The 19,320-nt window shown below is 36.0% G+C and overlaps 6 protein-coding genes and 1 non-coding gene across 9 annotated transcripts; 3 read left to right on the top strand and 4 right to left on the bottom strand.

Annotated features, from left to right (window-relative positions):
• Positions 1-306: 306 nt before the first annotated feature.
• On the bottom strand, positions 307-930 carry LOC108860105 (glutaredoxin-C14). The gene has a single exon (XM_018634016.2). It carries the CDS (start codon positions 862-864, stop codon positions 568-570), a length of 297 nt encoding a protein of 98 aa, XP_018489518.1. The 5' UTR covers positions 865-930; the 3' UTR covers positions 307-567.
• Positions 931-4,023: 3,093 nt separating this feature from the next.
• LOC108860566 (glutaredoxin-C11) lies at positions 4,024-4,466 on the bottom strand. Its single transcript, XM_018634431.2, has one exon. The coding sequence runs from the start codon at positions 4,399-4,401 to the stop codon at positions 4,090-4,092; it is 312 nt and encodes a 103-aa protein (XP_018489933.1). The 5' UTR covers positions 4,402-4,466; the 3' UTR covers positions 4,024-4,089.
• Positions 4,467-7,831: 3,365 nt separating this feature from the next.
• On the top strand, positions 7,832-9,688 carry LOC108856806 (OVARIAN TUMOR DOMAIN-containing deubiquitinating enzyme 5). Of its 3 annotated transcripts, none has more exons than XM_018630695.2 (3): positions 7,832-8,006; positions 8,399-8,496; positions 8,621-9,688. In XM_018630695.2, exons 2-3 carry the CDS (start codon positions 8,408-8,410, stop codon positions 9,531-9,533), a joined length of 1,002 nt encoding a protein of 333 aa, XP_018486197.1. In that variant the 5' UTR covers positions 7,832-8,006; positions 8,399-8,407; the 3' UTR covers positions 9,534-9,688. The 3 variants fall into 3 exon arrangements, with proteins under 3 accessions (XP_018486197.1, XP_018486198.1, XP_056867208.1); XM_018630696.1 differs by lacking the exon at positions 7,832-8,006 and adding an exon at positions 8,019-8,122; XM_057011228.1 differs by lacking the exon at positions 7,832-8,006 and adding an exon at positions 8,039-8,062.
• Positions 9,689-10,577: 889 nt separating this feature from the next.
• LOC108857712 (monothiol glutaredoxin-S6) lies at positions 10,578-11,315 on the top strand. The gene has a single exon (XM_018631725.2). It carries the CDS (start codon positions 10,774-10,776, stop codon positions 11,080-11,082), a length of 309 nt encoding a protein of 102 aa, XP_018487227.1. The 5' UTR covers positions 10,578-10,773; the 3' UTR covers positions 11,083-11,315.
• LOC108857701 (uncharacterized) lies at positions 11,280-12,072 on the bottom strand. Its single transcript, XM_018631712.2, has 2 exons — positions 11,914-12,072; positions 11,280-11,610 (listed from the first exon to the last, which is right to left on the bottom strand). The coding sequence occupies exons 1-2, from the start codon at positions 11,961-11,963 to the stop codon at positions 11,418-11,420; spliced, it is 243 nt and encodes an 80-aa protein (XP_018487214.1). The 5' UTR covers positions 11,964-12,072; the 3' UTR covers positions 11,280-11,417.
• Positions 12,073-12,102: 30 nt separating this feature from the next.
• Positions 12,103-12,175, bottom strand: TRNAR-ACG (transfer RNA arginine (anticodon ACG)). Its single transcript has one exon. It is a non-coding gene; the product is annotated as a tRNA-Arg (tRNA).
• Positions 12,176-12,270: 95 nt separating this feature from the next.
• LOC108861041 (peptide chain release factor APG3, chloroplastic) lies at positions 12,271-15,079 on the top strand. The gene is made up of 15 exons (XM_018634874.2): positions 12,271-12,499; positions 12,634-12,690; positions 12,772-12,852; positions 12,942-12,999; positions 13,084-13,187; positions 13,313-13,364; positions 13,431-13,480; positions 13,584-13,649; positions 13,771-13,935; positions 14,058-14,130; positions 14,216-14,348; positions 14,434-14,491; positions 14,585-14,632; positions 14,713-14,796; positions 14,882-15,079. The coding sequence occupies exons 1-15, from the start codon at positions 12,347-12,349 to the stop codon at positions 14,945-14,947; spliced, it is 1,248 nt and encodes a 415-aa protein (XP_018490376.1). The 5' UTR covers positions 12,271-12,346; the 3' UTR covers positions 14,948-15,079.
• The last annotated feature ends 4,241 nt before the right edge of the window (positions 15,080-19,320 follow it).

The raw sequence follows: 19,320 nt of genomic DNA, 5'->3' as shown, positions 1-19,320 counted from the left end.
ATTTAGGACCTTTCTTAATTTTTATTATTGTTTTGCTAGAAATATGAAAGAAGCTAAACGATGTAAAAAAAGGAAGCTAAACATGGGTTTAGACCTCTGTCTCGTACTCCATAGCTCGTTTCGAAGAAATTCATGCTTCTGAATGTATACACATTCTTTTTTGGTACTTTGTTCTATATACTCTCTATTCTGATCCGAATTACTCTCTCATTAAAACTACGAAGAGAATGTCTTTTGCCAAAAAAAGAAGAAAAAACTACAAAGAGAATGTGATGAACGATGATATACGATATACAAAAATTTAAATGAAAGAAAATATAACATATAATAAATAATTTTATCCATAACAATAGATACACATCAGTACATCCACTGATTAATTAAGCTGGAAATACAAATGCTAGCTAATTAATTTTTTAGACATGAGGAGGCTAAACAAAACATTAAAAAAAACATAAACATTAGTTATAGATTATATATAATGACATGATACACATTTACGTGTTATCTTTCGCACCAATTATCTTTTCGTAAGGATCGCGATTCATTTTCTAGTTATGCATGAAACTACTGATACGGCTTGATCAAGGGAACGAGAGATCCACTTAGGTGAAGCGACATAACATCGTTGGTCGAACCCACCAGCTTACCACTAACAAAAACAGCAGGAACCGCGTTGGCGCAGCCAAGACGGACTAAGGCCTTCTCGATCTCGCGGCAGTCAGGATCGTTGTCAATCTCGTGGATTGTTGGCTGAACCCTTAGGTCGCGGAAAAGGACCTGTACGGCGTAACAAAGACAACATGAGTTTTTGGTGAAGATTACAACTCCTTTCTCTGATGACATTCTCATCACCTTGTCCATGATCAGATTCTGATCAAACGGCTTTGAACGGTCGAAAAAACTATTTATCTTTAGCTTTGATGTATGTTTCTTTGTTCGTTGTAAAACTTGATGGTCTGCTTGGGCTATTTATAAGGAAGCAAGTAGTGCAATATCCCTTGGACTAGTCTTTTTCCTTTTAACAATATTTTTAACATAAAAAAGCAAGTTGCAGCAAAATAATTATGTAATTTTTTTTTAATTTAGCATCTATATTATTAAATAAGGCGACGATCATAATTAAACTAAGCATACGATTCGAGGAGGTTGATTGCGTACATTGTAATGACTTGGAATAAATGTCTGAGAGTCTCTGAACACTATAGTATTATTGGATCTAAAGGCATATGCAATACAAATTTTAGCAAAAAAAAAAGGCATATGCAAGTGAAGGGAACGCGCGTTGTTTGCGTGCATACAATATGTCTCCCACGCTTTTTAAGACGAATCTCATTGACAATGAAAGTTTAAGAACTGTATATTAACCACGTAGAAGTCAAACACGCAGCAGTTAAATTAGGTAATTAAGTTTGTTTTGTGCTTGTCGACTATAGTTTTTCAGAAAAAGGAACTTGTCGACTATATAAATTTCTAACAGCTTAAGGAAAGCCTATAGCAAAGACGTATATCTGTTCCATGGAAGTATGGGACTAAAAGGCTTGGCTTACGTCGACTTGAACGGACGGAACAATTTAGGATGATTTTCAAAGTTTCGCTAGATTTTTTTCTGTTTGTTTGTTAAATACGGTTATATTTACTATATTACTATAACACACTAGAGTATGGTACAATTACAAGCACATTGTAATTGTATAAGCTTTTCATGTACTCTCTCCCTCATCCTCATACAACTTGGCGTGTTAGACATGCTGGTGTAAATTTTAGTAATGATATACTCCCACTGTTTTATAAAGTGTTTCATAAAAAATGTCATATACACATTTTTTACACATATTAATAAAATGATTGAAATACATTTATGTTTACTTAATTTCATATTTTTAAATAATAGTACTTTAGATAAATTTATTTATAAGATCAATTCATTTTGTAATTAATATTAAAATATAATCAAATCTAAATTACATTGGAATTATAGAAATATATTTTTGGTATAACAAGAGAAAAAAATAAAGTGACACTTTAAAAAAGAGAAAGTATAATTCTAGAGGTGTTTTGAATGTCTATTATTTTAGGTTTTACAAGTTCTATATGTATATCGTTTATCAAAAAACTTATACAAAACCACACAAAAATGGTCTAATTGTAGGTGAATTCCGCTGAATTAAGCGATCCAGGTTCGGAAGTAAATCCACAACACTAAAAATGTGTGGGCATGCGAATGAGACCATTTTTTTGGAGTTCATTTGAATTTCCGAAAGAAGATCCATCGTGTTACATTTTTCTATTAGATTTGTGTAGATTTTTCCATAGATATGAAATATACTTAGATTAATATAAAAAAAAATATACAGTAACAAAAAAAAAGCGAAAAAATAATGATATTTCCTTCCAAATATTAGCATGAGTGATACTTATCTAGAGGAAGAAAAATTCTCTTGACTTTCGATTTTGAAGTTAAAATACCGTAAAAGTGAACTGGGGTTGTCGATCATTTTGTTTTGTTCTGTTCGTAGCTGGATTTTCTCTCGTAGCTCATTGATCGAATCCTTAGAGCAGCATCAACGCAAGAAAAAAAGAAGTGCTTAGAGATAAAATGCTTAAAAAAAAATAGTAAACAAATCAGTGGGTCCCGCTGAAATTTAAGCAACAAACGAAATGATGCTTGTTTAAGCGTCGTGTTTTGTTCAATCTGCGGGCCCCACCGACACGTGGTGGCCCGCGATTGATCAGTTTTCAATTTTTTTTTTTTTTTTTTTTTAGTCAGAAAAAAAAAATAAAAAAAGTATAAGCACCCTCATTTAAGCAATGAGGGTTGATGATGCTCTTATGGGCTAGAAAAGAAGAATGTATAACCAAACATGATTCCAGCTTTTGGTGATAATTATATACATGTCTATTAGCTATATATGTAAACACGTAGTGATTATTCCCTTGTTCACTGTCCCCTACTACCAACTTGCCTAAAGACAAATATTCTACATTATACACACTCATGTTTGATTGTGCTCTTGCCCTCTCTCTTCCAAGACGTAACTACATACTTGTAAAATGGCTGGCAAACAAAATTCAAACAAAAATTAGATCAGTGTTACATTAATTTTTGTTTTTACTTGAAAATGATGTATTACATATTCAACTCAGTGACGTAATTTTAGTGATTACTGACAAAATGTTTTGTGCTAAACAAACCATATCGTGAAATTTGTATATATTTATGAAATTAATCCTAGTAGATATTTAATAACAAAACAGATTAATATTACAAAAAAGATCTGGTAGTGTGACGTGAAATTTCGCACTGACCACATGTTTACATATTGTTGTTCTATATTCCGGTGACTTGTGGCCTTGTGGGTGAAGCTTTTCAAGTGTCTAAGATATTCGCCCTTCTGTTCAGTCACCGAAGATAAGGGATCCTATATAGAAGTAGTCGTCTACGTGTATGATTCCTTTGTGATAATCATCTCTTATCTTGTCACTTCATCGATCTATCATATCACCGTATCTCAATCATCTGTTGTTAATTAGATGACGCCTTAATAACAATAATATCAATGCAGTAGCATTCCAACTAACTAGATGACGCCTTAATAAACCCTGTCGGCTGATCCGGTCGGCCTTGGAGGAACACACTTAGTGCTACAGAGTCGGCTGAATACCACACTGTCTAACCTGAGTTTGGAATACTTTCCGACTAATGTCAGGGGGTGAACCGATCATCTGTTACGATCCACCATGTAAACCACTTGGGCGAGCTCAGACTGGCCAAATACGCCTTAATCACATACTGTATGATTTTAGACTTTGGTTTGTGTACTTTCATGGAACTTTAACAGTAGTGTTACAACAGTTTCTTAAAAGTGCACTTGTCTTTTCTTCCGTAGAATGCAAGTCATGATACATATATACATCTATCAATGTATATAACTTATTATAAATCACCTTGATGCGAAGGAAACAAAGCATTATAATACATCTATGCTTCCTCCCGATTATCTATATAATATATGTTTACAACACAATGATTATTGACATCATATATATGCATACATGCATATATACATACATGTAACTGTTAGAACGCTATAGCCATATGGCCTTAGCGTCTTTAAGCATCTGTTTGAGCGACCCATCGACGTGGAACGAGATGATGTCTTTGGCTGATCCGATGTACCTTCCTCCGACAAAAACAGCAGGAACTGCTGGGTTTGATGAGCCAAGCGCACGCAGGGCCCGCTCCATTTCACGGCCTTCGGAGTCCTTATCGAGCTCGTGGATCGCTGGACTAGCTCCCAGTTCGTAGAATAACGTCTTGATGCTGTGGCACATACAACAAGAGCTCTTAGTGAATATTACTGCTGCGGTCTTCGACGACAGATCTCTTATTCTCTCCATTTGCGATTGATCAAGAAAACTTAGTAATTAGTGAAGTGTTTGTTTTTGGAATGAGAAAGGCCTAGGTTGTGTTGTAGATATGCTTGGATCAGCTGGTATTTATAATGGTCATTGTGGAAGATCTTGGATTATTTTATTTTGTATAATAATACACTGGATAACTATATAATTGATATACCCCACTCTGAAATATATTATTGTAATTAAAATGTCCCACAAAACAAAATTACCTAGAAAGAAGCTAAGCTCTTTGTGATATAATTTTTTTTGTTTGAAAAAGAAAAAAATAGATTCATTGTTTAATTCTTTGTGATATAATTACGGATAAGAACCCTTATGATTTTGTTTGATGGAGACTTTTTTATGCATTTAGCTGTCGTTGATTTATATAGTTAATTTAAAATAGACCTATAGCAGAGGTGGGATTGTTTGTTATATATTATAATGTGTATTATGTTACAAAGATATTAACAGAGTGATGAATTATATCACTTTCGGTCCGTGGCTGGCAGTAGCATAACATACCCAAAACATGAATTTAGAATTTATATATTCTTCCCCTTTTAAGTTATAGTGGAAACGTGGATGGTTAATAATTTGCGGTAATGCCATGAACAAGAAAGACATATTTCAATTTGCATGCGCTTTGGTGTTCACTAATACATGTAGAGATTAGAGAGTGATATCATTTAGCATTGACTGGGGGGTATAGACTTTTTTTTTTCTGTTTCAGTGACAAAAAAGGCTTTTTTCTGTTTTAAGACATCTATTTCTTAATTCTGATTAGTAGGTTTCATATAAAAAGTTCTATATACTTACAATTTTTTGCAGTCTTATATTTTTGTTCATGTCTTATTTTCTTTTTCCTAATGAAACTATTGAGGGACTCGAAAACTGTACAATCAGCAAACAATATGCAACTACAGTTAAAAAGTCATGCTAAGTTCTTTCTATATATGACTACAAGTCTACAACTCAACTAATCATCCACATAAATAATTAGTTTTGTCATGATTATATTATATTAAGTACCTGAAGAAAAGATAAAGCCATTTCTAGAAAACATCATCTCGTATTGGCTCTTTATACGTGGACGACAAAATCCATCACAATAATAGTTGCTAGATATAGATTGATGAATTTTGTAATATGATTAATTAAATGTATACGATTGGCGCTTCATAACTAAAATAACTAAAATAATCATTTAGCGTCGGGTCGTTCGTAGCCAAGTGGCTGCTGAGCTCTGCCTTCGGGCCCTGACGTCGGGGGTTCGACCCCCACTTACCTCAGTTTGAGGATTAAAAAGGTCCAAAAGTGACCAGTTGACAAAAAAAAAAAAAAAAAAAAATCATTTAGCAAAAAAAAAAAAACTAAAATAACTAATAAAGGGTCTTATTAATGTTTCATACATTATGTTTCAGAGTGGTTGCATTATAGTAGTATAAAATTCAGAAGTGTACGCGACGAAAAAAGAGATTTGGTGGTGACTGTTGCGTCATCTTTGACATGGGAAAAATCTGAGATAAGAAGTTTATCCATATCTGACCCTACTCCACAACTATATTTTTTATATATATAAAGGTGGCCATTATACACCATGTGTGCGTATACAGGAATAAAAATGTGTCAATGTATATGTAACTGATTCCATCTATATGTAATGTGCGTGTGTAAATGAAGATACTAGTATCCATGTGTCGCCTACTTGTTTTGTTTCAACTGTAACTCATAATATCTCAAGATTCTATGTATATATTCTTTCCTATTTTCTACGAATACTGAAAACTATAATACCATTAATTTATTGTAACAAAAATGGTTGACATTTGTAAAATGAAAAAGCAGAGAAGAGCATTTGGACACGACTGATGAAAGTCCAGTGTAGCTACTAGCTATATTAGTGGCGGATCCAGCATTTTTTATTAGGTGTGTCAAATAAATTAAGTGGTGATTAAAACTAAGAATATCAAAAAAAAAATGTAAGAAAGCAACAATCTAGATGTTCGAACTTAAGATTTAGGGGTGTCAAACTTAACTATTCTAAACAAAATAGCCAACGTAACTGAATGTCCATAGCTTAAAAAAGTAAAATTTTACTTTTTATCATTTAAACCTGTGTCAGTTGACACACCTTTTCACTATATGGGTCCGCCTCTAGCTATATACCAGTCTGAATCTGGGTTATAATATGCTTACAAAGCAATGCTGATAATTAATACACCAAAACATGTGTTTCTTTCATTTACTTCACTAACTGATTTTGTATGTATATATGTACTTATATTCCAATATATATAAATTGGTTATTTATACATGATTTATTTATTTGCAAACCAATCTATTTATTTGCAAACCATAACAAACCAGTGGCGGACGCAAAGGTTGAGGTACGGGGGCATGTGCCCCCAACTGATTTTTTTTTTTATTTTTCTTAAGTATTTAGTATAAAAATATGAAGTGCCCCTATCAAAAATTTAAATACAGTGAGAAAATTATTTGTGCCCCCAACTAATTGTTGTTCTAGATCCACCCCTGTAACAAACCATTATCATACTTTATTTTCTCTAATACATTGTGAGCAAAAATAAAAACTATTTTATTTGCTAAAGATGTAAAAAATCCGTTCTTAAAATGATTTTTTGTTTTTTGCAGCTCAAACTTTCTTAAAAGAAAATGAAGTTTGAGCTGACAAAAAAATAAAGAAAATGGAAGTTTGATACAACTGACTTGTATGTACTCTGCTTGAAACCAAAATAAAAACGAATTATTAGAGTTGTGAAACTGCAGCAGAAAACTTGAGCCCTAAATCCTAATCATATCCCAACTACATGATGCCTCAAATGTTTATATTCGTCATTATACAATCTGATTGTCCCACTGTTCATCAAACGTGTTAATCATTACCAGTACATACATTCATGATATTTACGCAGAAATGAAATATATTCAAGGTTTATAACTTGCAAGTATATATTAGATACAATTCATGATATTTTACGCAGAAATTGAAAACATTAAAAACTATGTAACATATTGTACGATTACATGGGTGTATGTCTTTTGCATGAGTTTAGTGGCTAATATGCTTATAGGAAGAAGGAGTACAGTTTAAGATATTAAACACTCTCCACTTGGCCAAACAAGAATCCATCTTTATGCATATAGATGAAACATATTACATAATGAACACTATTCTTATTTTTAATAAATTGATAGATCTTGTAAATAAACATTTTCATACATATATATAATTAAAAAGATAAATCTTATTTTTAAAAATAAATTAAAAGATAAATCTTTCCCCACAAGGAATATATTCTTTCAATTATTTCCCCCTATATACAGATATAGACAGCGTTGACAGAATAATTTTAGCTTCCCTCTCTACTTGTTAAAATCGAATCTAACTTCGAGTTTTGGTTGATCTAACTGGGCCTGAAGACCCATAAACTAAATCTGCAAGGATTTGATACTTAACAAAACAGCCCACGTACGTTTTCAGTTATTTCTTTATTTTTTTTTCAGTTTTTTTTTTTGTTTTTATTTTTCGGGTTGCGTAAACCCTAAATCAGAAACTTGGATTCTTCTCCTTCGACAAAAAGGTACGAACTTTGGGTCCTTCTGTCTCAGTCTGCTACTCGAAACCAATTTAATTAAAGTAGGGCTACTAATTGATTTGACAGTCTTGTTATTTGTCTAGAAAAGGATCCGCTATCGTGTAAGTGTTTTGTGGAATATTGAATTGTGTAATGTGTTTTGATCTTGTTTATTGCTTGGAGAATCTATACATTCATTAGTTTTTTTTTTTGGATTTAGCTCTAAGTGTTATTTATTGTATAAATTTAAGAAAAAAAAAACAAACAAACTGAACTAGAATGAGCTCATTGTTTTTTTTTCTTGTCTTGTATGGTTGTTGTTGTTGTCTACAGCTTTACTTGCTCTTAAAACTTATATCTGGCTTGATACCGTTTTAACTTGTACATTGTAATTTCAGGCTCCGTAAATGGCAGACACCAATGCATCTGTAGAAACCACCACTGATGCTTCTCAGAAGCAACATGAAACGGTGGATGAGATGCTTGCTAGGCACAGGTAAGCACCACCATTAGTTTTGAATGGATGTTTCATGTTTCTTGCCCCTTTGGAGTAGATGTAGCGACCTTTTTACCTGATTTATTATTTATCACAAGTGTTGTTGTTGTTGTCTTACTGTTAGGCAAGAGATAAAACAACTACAGAACAAGGAGACGGAGCTGAAAAAGGCTGCTGCTAAAGGAAGCAAAGCCGAGCAGAAAGCTAAGAAGAAGCAAGTCGAAGAAGACATTTCGAAACTCTCCACCAAGCTTAAGGAGAAACAGCTCAAAGAGCTCGCCTCCCAAGGTTTTAGCAGCAGCAGTAGCAGCAGCAGCGGCACCAACATCTCCAAGGCCGAAACGAATGAGAAGAAAGGAGATATCGACACTCTAGTGAGAGCCATCGCTGGAGTCTCGGTCACCGCTCAGCAAGAACACTCGAAGCAGCCGAGCAAGAGCGTGAAGAGGCGTGAGAAACGAGCCAAAGAAGAAGCGGAGAGAGAGCAGAGAATCAAAGAGGAGCAGAGCAACGTGACGAGCGATCGTATGGTGGAGAACCAGAAACTCGAGAAGAAGCTTAAACCGATGGGGCTAACCGTCAGCGAGATAAAACCAGACGGGCATTGCCTTTACCGAGCAGTGGAGAACCAGCTCGCCAACCTCTCAGGCGGCGGTGCATCACCTTACACGTACCAGAAGCTGAGAGAAATGGCTGCTGCTTACATGAGGGAGCACAGAGCAGACTTCATCCCGTTTTTCTTAACGGAGACCACCGAGTCTGAATCTGATGAGTCTGCAGAGGAGCGGTTTGAGAGATACTGCAGGGAAGTGGAGTCGACAGCTGCTTGGGGAGGTCAGCTGGAGCTAGGAGCGTTGACGCATTGTTTGAGGAAACACATAATGGTGTTTTCAGGATCGTTCCCTGATGTTGAAATGGGGAAAGAGTATAAATCATCCGGCAATGACGACAGCCTCAAGTTATCGTATCACAGGCATGCTTTTGGGCTCGGTGAACATTATAACTCTGTTGTTGTCGTCAACAACATCACCGAATGATGATGGGACTTTCTGTCAAGCTCTTAAGACAATCATGCTTTTGTTTGTATCACAAGCTTTCAAGATTTACCGAAATTTTTTCTAAGATTGGTTTTCAAAGAACCTCTGTAACTTTAAATCTATTTATTCAAATATCTAGTTGCAAGTTTTGATTACAGGACATGGATGTAGCAGTTCTAATGTATGACCTTTGGGAAATTTTGGAGGTAATTCATTTGGGTTCTAGAGATGGGGGGAAGAGAACATTTCAAGTTGTTGTTACATCAGAATCTTTGGGATGTTATCTCCCGTATGATGATCGAATCTATGCTCTTATCATCATCATCATTTCATCAAACCACAAGTGTTGTAAATCAATCAATCTTGGTGGGAAAAATGTACACATGGCCTTATCACGAATCTGCCTAAGATTCCTCATTTATGTAAAATCCACTGCAAAATATTCAAAATTTCCCAAATATTTTTAAAAACACAATAGATAGGTTGATTCTCATCCTCGTAAGTCAATGCAACAACAGAGAAGACTCTTTAAGTGGTGAGACAAACTCTCTCACATTCAGAAAGTTTGTGAAAGAAACTTGAAAAAAAAAACGGGGTGTGAAGATAGTGTAAAAGCTAAAAGCAAGATCTTGGGTCTGATCATACACACACACACTTTCACTCTAGACTCCAGGTCACACCAGCAGAAAAAGTATAGCAAAGCCAAAGACAATCTTTATTTTTTTTTTAACCTTTCTTGCTTTACGTTTCTTTTGGGCATGGAACTTGTGGGGGGGAATCTAAATGGATAAACCATAATCCAATCTACACGTCAGTAGATGCATCAAAAGCAAAAAAGATATTGCAACCAACAAAAAAAAGCAACATAAGAGCATACTGTTGCGTACCTTCTTGGATCCGTGGATCACTACTAAACCATATGGTAAGGATATTTCCGTATTTAGTAAAGAAAAGAAAGAGAATCTCTCATGAACTGTGTATGCCACTTGGTTGTGATATTTGAAAACGAAAGAATCTATGTTCATGCAGTTTTTAGCGAACGCCAAAGGGCACAACACTGGGAAAGGAACAAAAGTAAGTAAAGTAGTGACATAGATCAGATTTTATGCAATCTTTACCCTTCTTTTAAACATATCTAAACCCTATAAATAGGCCTAGCTTTGTTATATCAAACAACCACAGAGATCCTTAAGTTCCTTCTCACTCACATTTCTCACACTCTATATACGTACGTGACCAAATGGAAAGCATTAGAGATTTAGTAGCAGACAAACCAGTGGTGGTTTTCAGCAAAAGCTCCTGCTGCATGAGCCACTCAATTCAAACACTCATCTCCGGATTTGGGGCAAAGATGACAGTGTACGAGCTTGATCAGTTGTCCAACGGGAAGGAGATCGAGAAGGCGTTAATACAGATGGGGTGTAAGCCGAGTGTACCAGCGGTGTTCATAGGGGAACAGCTAATAGGCGGGGCTAACCAGGTAATGACTCTCCAAGTCAAGAACCAACTAGCCGCATTGCTAAGAAGAGCCGGAGCCATATGGGTTTAAAGTCCCAAAACACAACTAGTGAATAGAATAAGTAATGAGATGAGAAGTATACTTTTTCTTTTTCTGGGGTTCTACAATGCATGCACGGTTATGTTTTATATCAAGTGCAAGTCTGTAGTCACACAAACCTAGATGCTAAGATCCAAGAACATGTATTCTCCGATTTATATCAATCTATGTAAGCTGAAAAAAACGTATCAGTAGCAATGCTTATTCATAATTAAAAAGAGAAACATTTGTTTCTTCATTGACGCTTATAAGGACTGTTCAACGAAAGGAAAGGCCTTTTATGCCATCAGCCATGAAAACAAAGGAAACAAACACTCTCAGTTTCTTCACTTAGAAATGAAATCATTCAAAACGCCATTAGCATGGTCAAGCTGAGAGTGTCTACGCCAATTCTCGACAGCTCTGCACACTGTAGCTTTGGCCTCGCGAATCTCTTGAGCAGTGAACTTGTGTTCTATGATCCCCAAGGGGCCAGGTTGCAGAACGTTGATCACTGTTTCAGCTTCTTTCTCAAGCTGCCTGTTTTTAAAAAAAGACAAAAGTCTTTTATCGTTTCAACATACAAAGTACAAAAACTCTCAGGGTGCTTATGCTCGACCCGTTTCAATTAAGCCATCAAAAGAAGGGCTTTTTAGCCGATATGCAAGCATTTAGCCCGTCGTAAAGTACTAATCGAAACGGAAAAAAAGAAAACACTAAGCTTTGATAGATAGAAAATGGATATCCATATTCGTCTGAGATAAAATCAAATTAGCGGAAGATTAAAAAAAAAAGGCGATAGATATAGAAAGGCAATTTAGAATGAATGAATGATGAACGAACCTGAAGAGCCCCGAGAAGGGTAAAGCTCTGGCGATTCTGTTGATAGACATCGTCGCCGGGTAGGAGAGGAAATTGAGGAGCTGCTTTGATGTTCAACCCAAAACATAAAAAAACAAATGATGTAGATCCGAGCAAAGAGCTTAAAATTAAAAAAAACAAAAAAAAAAAACCAAAAAAAAACAAAATGTGCGACTTCACTGGGGATCGAACCCAGAATCTCTGGTTTCGTAGACCAGCGCCTTATCCATTGGGCCATGAAGTCCTTCTTGTTTGTCCTTGTGAAACAAACATACTATTATTTTAATTATTGTTTACATTTCTCGTTCACTACTGTCCTCACAGCCAAACACACGTTTCATCATCGAAGAAGCTTATCCGAGCAAAATCACGCGCCACTCTTCTTCTTCTTCTTCCAACTCTGTAAAACAGCTCGATGACGACGAGGAGTCCGGTGGCTCGAGCCTCCGTGAAAATTCAAAATTATTTACCATTAAGTTTACGTTCAAGGCAGCCATCGGCAGGGGTATGTTTAGCCTTGTGGCCGCCTTCGCCGTCTCGAAGGACCCCACGGCTAGTCTGTATGGCAGTAAGTGATTATATCCATACCTCAATGTTCTATTACTTTGCAAAATTATAGATTTTGGGTCCAAATCCCCTTATAAAAAAAATATTCATATTTTATGTAAATGGCTGATGATGATGATGTTTGGAAAATTACAGGAACCTTACCTCATTACGAAAATGGAGTCTGTTGAGAAGACATGGAAGGAGTTATCTGTATGTCTTTTACATTTGATTCGGCTTTTGTTTTCTCAGTGGAAACATGTTACAGAGTTTTTAACCTTTTTTTTTTTGTAGGTAAAACTAGCTGACCCGGATGTTGTTTCTAATCCTTCTGAATACCAAAAACTTGCACAGTCCATGTCCGAGCTTGACCATGTATTTTACTTTAATTTATTTATTTTAAAAGTTTGAATCTTTCTTCTTTATATTTGACTTATGTGCTCTGCTTTGGATTGTGGTCTTAGGTTGTATCCGTTTTCAGGAGATTCAAGGACTGTGAGAAGCAGTTACAAGAATCCAAAGGTCTTCCTCCTTCAAATCTCCCTCCCTCCTTTCTTTACTTTTCTTCTTTGGAGTTGGTTTTTATTGTTTTTTTTTATAATTCAGTTTTGGCGAAAGAGGCTGGAGATGATGAAGATATGGCTGAAATGATAGGAAGTGAGATCAACTCCCTCTCTAAAGAAATTGAGGAGCTTGAAAAACAACTTAAGGTGGTTCACCCTTTTTTATTTCTCATCATGTGATCTTCGACTTGGTTCCATTGTGTTATAATGCTGAGTTTGGAGTTGATTCGAATCTTCACCTTGTAACGTCATAGTGTGTTTGCTTGTGTCAGATGTTACTTCTTCCTACCAATCCTCTTGATTCCAGAAACATTTTGCTCGAAGGTACCTGACTAACTCTAATGTTGTAACATTTGTCAAATATATCTAAAGCTTTCCTTCTTTCTACAGTCAGAGCAGGAACTGGTGGAGATGAAGCTGCTATTTGGACTGGTGACCTTGTAGGTACATGCTTCCCTTTTATTTCTCTTCATTCTATCTGATCATTCCACTGCTTGGACTTTCATAAACTATCTGCTATTCATTAATTCTTTTAAATTGCAGGTGAGGATGTATCAGAGGTACAGCGAGCGCAGCTCTTGGAAGTTTTCTCTGGTTTCATGCTCTGAGGTATGATTCTGGCACTTTTAAGGAGGATTGTGTAAAGAAGACATTGCAGAAGAGCATGTCAGCTTAGAGACATGTGATCACTATCATAGGCAGCTTCTGATATCTTCCTAACTTTGATAAGGCTGAACATGGAGGTTACAAGACGTGTGTGATGGAGATTAAAGGAAACCGTGTCTACAGCAAGCTCAAGTACGAATCTGGTGTTCATAGAGTCCAGCGTGTCCCTCAAACTGAAACACAGGGCCGTGTACACACTTCTACAGCTACTGTAGCCATCATGCCTGAGGTTAACTAAAATCTTCACACCATTGCCTATGTTTTTCTTTTTATTCCTTCCGATAATTGTGAAAACTTATTCACCGGTTGAAACTGTCATCTTTTGCTTTCTCTCTGTTGTTATTATTATAGGCTGATGAAGTGGAAGTTGTGATTGACCCCAAGGACATTGAACTTACAACTGCAAGATCTGGTGGCGCTGGAGGTCAGGCTAAAATTATATAAAGAAAATCACTCAATTTCACTTGCTAATAATATTTACTGAAGAGTGGTGTCTTGGTGGTGTGCAGGGCAAAACGTGAACAAGGTGGAGACGGCTATAGATCTAGTCCATAAACCAACAGGTATACGCATTTTCTGTACAGAAGAAAGGACTCAGCTACGGAACAAGGCTCGTGCTTTCCAGCTTCTTCGAGCTAAACTGTAAGCAACAAATACTCAGCCTCCTCTTCTTTATTCTCAGTCTTTCTTGTTGATACGCTGAGAAGATACTTCCGTATATATATAGATATGAAATCAAATTAAGGGAACAACAAGAGAAGATAAGGGATCAAAGAAAATCTCAGGTAATAGTATACTATCTATCCCCATGACCTTTTTTTGGTTTAAGCTCATGGAATGAATATTCATGTTTTATGTTGATTCTTGGCTAAGAACAGGTTGGGACTGGAGCTCGTTCAGAAAAGATAAGAACATATAATTATAAGGTGGTAATAACACGGATTTTGATTATTGAGAGCGTTACTTTTGAAAAGAGGATGATTTGTGTTAATGCTGAAAATAACAGGATAGTAGAGTGACAGATCATAGGCTAAAGATGAACTTTCCGCTTACTTCATTTCTTGAAGGTGGCTTAGAGGATGCAGTGCAGGTCAAAAAAACCCCTATCTTGAATCTATTTTGTTATTATTATTTAGTTATGCGAGTCTGGAAGAATGTTGTTCTTTATATTGCAGGCTTGTGCTGCTTTGGAACAAAAGGAACTCATGGAAGAACTGTCCGAGTCTGTAGCTGCTTCTTGATAAAGCCTCAAAACTATAATAATCAAATGGAAATCTTTGGACAGACATCATAATACTATAGAATTCTCTATTTATTTGTGAAAGTCTTTGAGCGTACTGATGAATGACAATGCATACGTTGTTCTCTAAGCATGGAAGAACTCTGAAGAAAAATCTTACAAGATCCCCAGTTTGGATAAAACCAGTCTAGTGTGAAAAATATAGGTATAGATACTCAGGAATTTGATCCAATAGCATCCTTTTAAGCCTGTTTTCAAGTCCATTAAAGGCCCACTAATCCAGTAATTCGTCATCCAATCAAGTAACACGTGTGTATCTGTATAAGTCAAGTTGGTGAACGATAAAAGATGTGAACGTACGTACGTGTTCAAGAGCGTGAGAACACGCATTTCAACGTGTCTGATCCTTAAAGCTCGAGAGCTATCTTTATTTGACTTTGGATAGATATATTTATATACTGTAGTGAGACTTTATTTCGCTGTAAGGACGAAACAACACATTTACCCCAGTACTGCTTTTACCGATGGAAGTACTTCATAGATCTGCTCTACCATTTTTAGTACATTATCCACACGAGTAGCGGAGTCCTTCCTGTCCTTTCGTCAGCTAATATGATCTCATTATGCCTTGACGCATCCACTTGTTCACCGAACGTGTACTCTTTTTTCTGTATCACTGACGAGGGAAAGATGAAAGCTTGCAATGACGTGAAGTAAATAAGAATGTCAAATTATTGTTTCTAAGCCAAGATTGTTGTACGCAACTTTTTTATGTTTTAAATCTACTAATACTCGCACTATTTTACCTGATATGTCAGTCTAAATATGCATTGAAATGAATTAATTTTAATTCTGCGGGAATAATATGTCGTTTTCTTAGCACGTGACGTTACCAGATCAACAACCCAAGCTCTACCGCGGAGCTGTGCGTGCCATCGTTTTTTTTTTTTTTTGTGAAACCATACTTGCATTAAAATTAAATCAGATACAAGGCCTGTTTGGCCACAGTATCGGCCCTAACATTATCCCTTCTAGGGATATGATTAAACTGGACAAAAGAGAAACAACTTGAAAGATATGCAATATCGTTGAGGAGAGACGCGATTTCCAGATGTCGACCCTTTGAATTCACCAGAGCTATGAGATTCTGAGAATCAGAGAAGATCAGGAGAGAGCTTATCCCACGATGTAGAGCAGAGTTCATGGCACTTCTCAGTGCCAACGTTTCCGCCATCAGGGGCGACGCTACAAAAGTATCGGTCGCTGAATGAGAGGTTGATGATCCAGCATCATCGATGATCCAAGCAAGACCAGCCGCCTTCGATTGAGGGTTCCAAGCTGCATCTGTGAACATGCATGTTCGGCTTAAGTCTATCAGAGGATCCTGGGCGATACTGGTTGGGTTAGGTTGCGGTTTGGGAGAAGCGGTTTGAGCGATTGTCCATTCGCGGGCTTCTTTAATGGCTTTCACCACCGTTTCTTCCGGTGAGTACGATCGTTTTTGGAACACCAGATGGTTCCTGGAGATCCAGATATTCCAGCAGATCGAAGCCGACAGTGTTCCTTGGCCTACACCGGTTGGAGGTAGTGATGGTATCTGCCTGAGGAGTTCCAGCCCAACACCAATTGATTCCACGGATGCGGGGTCAAAGCTCGAGGCTAGTGGAACCAACTTCCATACTTTCATCGCGTAGTGACAGGTGAAGAGCAGATGGGTTACCGATTCAACTTCTTCGCACCTTGGGCACTGGCTTGAAGCCGGTATGTTTCTTTTGATAAACTGTTCTCCTACAGGCAAGGCCTCATGTAGGGAGTTCCAGAGGAAGACCTTAATCTTCTCTGGAGTTTTAATTTTCCAAACATTCGCTAACCAATCGTGGTTTGTTGCAGGAGTAGAGGTGTCCTCATCTGCATTGATCTCTGATTGTGCCCTGTACCCCGACTTCGCAGTGTACTCCCCTGAAGCTGTCTTAAGCCAAACCAACTCATCTGGTGCTCTGCAAATTGATGGTTTGATATGGAGGATGATGTCCTTGTAGATAGGGAGGATGTTCTCGATCTTTTGGAGATCCCACTCACTGGTGTTTGGGAGCATTAGGTCTGCTACCCTGATATCCTTTAGCGCTTCTGGAGCAGGGCCAAGCGGCCTCAATCTATCCGTAGATGAGAGCCAGTCGTCATTCCAAACACTGATCATTTCTCCGGTCCCTACGATCCATCCCAGGTGCTTGATCATCAAGTCTCTTCCAATTAATACTCCTTTCCAGCCGTAGGAGGATGATTTAGAAGCTTGGATTGATAGGAAGCTTTCATTTTTGCAGTACTTTCCTAGGAGGCAGCGAGCAAGGAGGGAAGTGGGGTTCTTCAGGATTCTCCAGCTAAGCTTAGCTAGAAGCGCATCATTGAAGGTAACAATGTCTTTGAAGCCCAATCCCCCCTGCTTTTTTACTTTTGTCATTTTCTTCCAGGATATCCATGATATCTTACGCTTTTCAGTTGACTGATCCCACCAGAATCTCGTTAACAGAGATTGTATTTGAGCACAGAGCGTTGCGGGGAGCTTAAAGCATGACATGGCGTGCGAAGGCATAGCTGCTAAGACTGAGCGCAGCATGACCATCTTGCCTGCACGCGATAGAAACTTCGATGACCAACTGATGGACTTGAACTTGATCCGGTCTAAGATGTTAACGAACTGATCTCTTTTCCGCCTGCCAAATTGTTCAGGAAGGCCAAGATAAACTCCGAACCCTCCTTCCTTCTCAATGCCTAGAATTTGTTTTATCTGTTGACGTCTAGCTTGAGTAGTCCCTTTAGAGAAGAATACGGCTGATTTTTGTAGGTTAATGAGCTGGCCAGAGATAGATTCATAGGTGGATAGGATTTTGTTTAAGCTTAGGACGTGCGTGCCATCGTTTAAAAACGCGTCAAAGATGATATCAGATACATGTTTTTTGTATACAGAAGAAGTTTGTCTCTTTTTACCCTTTTTTTGTTGGCCACCATCTCTTTGCGCTTATAGTTTTTTTTTTTTGATGTCTTTCATTTTTTATTTTCTTAATATCACTTGTAAAAAATGTAGCTATAAGTTTATTACGTGTTGGAATCCGAATGCATTTTAAAAAAAAAAATCAGGACAACAATGGCATACAGTTATCAATTTATATGTGTATTCATATTAACCTTTTCAGTCAGGTTATGAATAGTTGTTAATATTTTCGATCAAGAAGCTAGTAAATTAGTAATTAAACATCTAAATATAAGAGAACATGCTCAAATAACAAAACGTATAAGGTGGTAAATGAAAAAAATCTAAGTGCATGAGCCATGCGTTAAAGTTATAAATATCATTAACGTCATCTCTTAATGATAACTAGAACTTGATCCCCAGCTCCACACATATGTTTGATTTAACTTGTAAACCACTAATTTTATAAAATGTCTATGTATATTTTTATGTTTTGTAAGTTATATTTAGAATCAAATATATTATTTTATAACGTAGATATTTGATAATAATTTTTTTACCTGTGCATAATATTTTATTGAAACTTTTATAATTTTATGCGATTTGATGTAATTATACTATCTATATATTATTTTTGATTTTTTGTTTATTTATTTAAAAATGAAATCTTATACTGAAGTTTTAATTTTTTGTATTAGTTTTCTATGAATTATTGTTAATTTTGTATTTTATTTTCCTGAAAGTTGTACACTCGAAATATTTATATCTCACTAAACTGGATAAGGTATTACTATATAAATATTGTTTCATATAATATATACTATATATTTCAGTCTCTGTTTTTATTTTTAACCACAAAAAACTAACAACTATAATTTGTTATAGCTGTTAATAACATAATACTGATATAATTATAATGATTAACAGATAAAATATGAATATCAGCATGGTTAGATATGTTTTAGAATTGTCATTAGTTATTTTAATTGATTGTAAATGTTGTGACAGATTCTGTAAAAAGTATAAAAAGAAATAATATTTAATTTATTCCAAATGCAATAACTAAATCTGTAAATAAAAAGAAGTCTAAATCTGTACATAAAATGAAGTATCAAAAGCTATATAAATTTTAGTAATATAGATTAAATGTTGCGGCAGAATCTGTAAAAAATATAAAAAGAAGTATTTTATTTATTATGAATACAATGACTAAATATTCAAATAAAAGGAAGTTTAAATCTGTAAATAAAAGATACTAAATAGATTAAAGGTATGACTTGTTTTTCCGTTATCATCCGCAAACACAACTTTTGCGGTTGATGACAGTTGTTGGCATTTGAAATAATCACAAAATATTATAAATCGTTTCAAACACTCTAAACCTTTTAAAATCAAAAACTTGTTTC

The sequence above is a fragment of the Raphanus sativus genome, chromosome 5, assembly GCF_000801105.2.
Source record: "Raphanus sativus cultivar WK10039 chromosome 5, ASM80110v3, whole genome shotgun sequence".
NCBI classification, from domain to species: Eukaryota; Viridiplantae; Streptophyta; class Magnoliopsida; order Brassicales; family Brassicaceae; genus Raphanus; species Raphanus sativus.
This window is presented reverse-complemented; position numbering and strand designations above follow the sequence as displayed.

Excerpts from the sequence above, each read along its gene's own strand:
- LOC108861041 (XM_018634874.2), top strand. The coding sequence starts at position 12,347 with ATGACGACGAGGAGTCCGGTGGCTCGAGCCTCCGTGAAAATTCAAAAT. Across the intron at positions 14,633-14,712 it reads TAAGAACATATAATTATAAG|GATAGTAGAGTGACAGATCA; the intron begins GTGGTAATAACA and ends TGAAAATAACAG. Across the intron at positions 14,797-14,881 it reads GCTTAGAGGATGCAGTGCAG|GCTTGTGCTGCTTTGGAACA; the intron begins GTCAAAAAAACC and ends TTTATATTGCAG.
- LOC108857712 (XM_018631725.2), top strand. The coding sequence starts at position 10,774 with ATGGAAAGCATTAGAGATTTAGTAGCAGACAAACCAGTGGTGGTTTTC.
- LOC108860566 (XM_018634431.2), bottom strand. The coding sequence starts at position 4,401 with ATGGAGAGAATAAGAGATCTGTCGTCGAAGACCGCAGCAGTAATATTC.
- LOC108860105 (XM_018634016.2), bottom strand. The coding sequence starts at position 864 with ATGGACAAGGTGATGAGAATGTCATCAGAGAAAGGAGTTGTAATCTTC.
- LOC108856806 (XM_018630695.2), top strand. The coding sequence starts at position 8,408 with ATGGCAGACACCAATGCATCTGTAGAAACCACCACTGATGCTTCTCAG. Across the intron at positions 8,497-8,620 it reads GAGATGCTTGCTAGGCACAG|GCAAGAGATAAAACAACTAC; the intron begins GTAAGCACCACC and ends TCTTACTGTTAG.
- LOC108857701 (XM_018631712.2), bottom strand. The coding sequence starts at position 11,963 with ATGTCTATCAACAGAATCGCCAGAGCTTTACCCTTCTCGGGGCTCTTC. Across the intron at positions 11,611-11,913 it reads CCCTTCTCGGGGCTCTTCAG|GCAGCTTGAGAAAGAAGCTG; the intron begins GTTCGTTCATCA and ends TTTTAAAAACAG.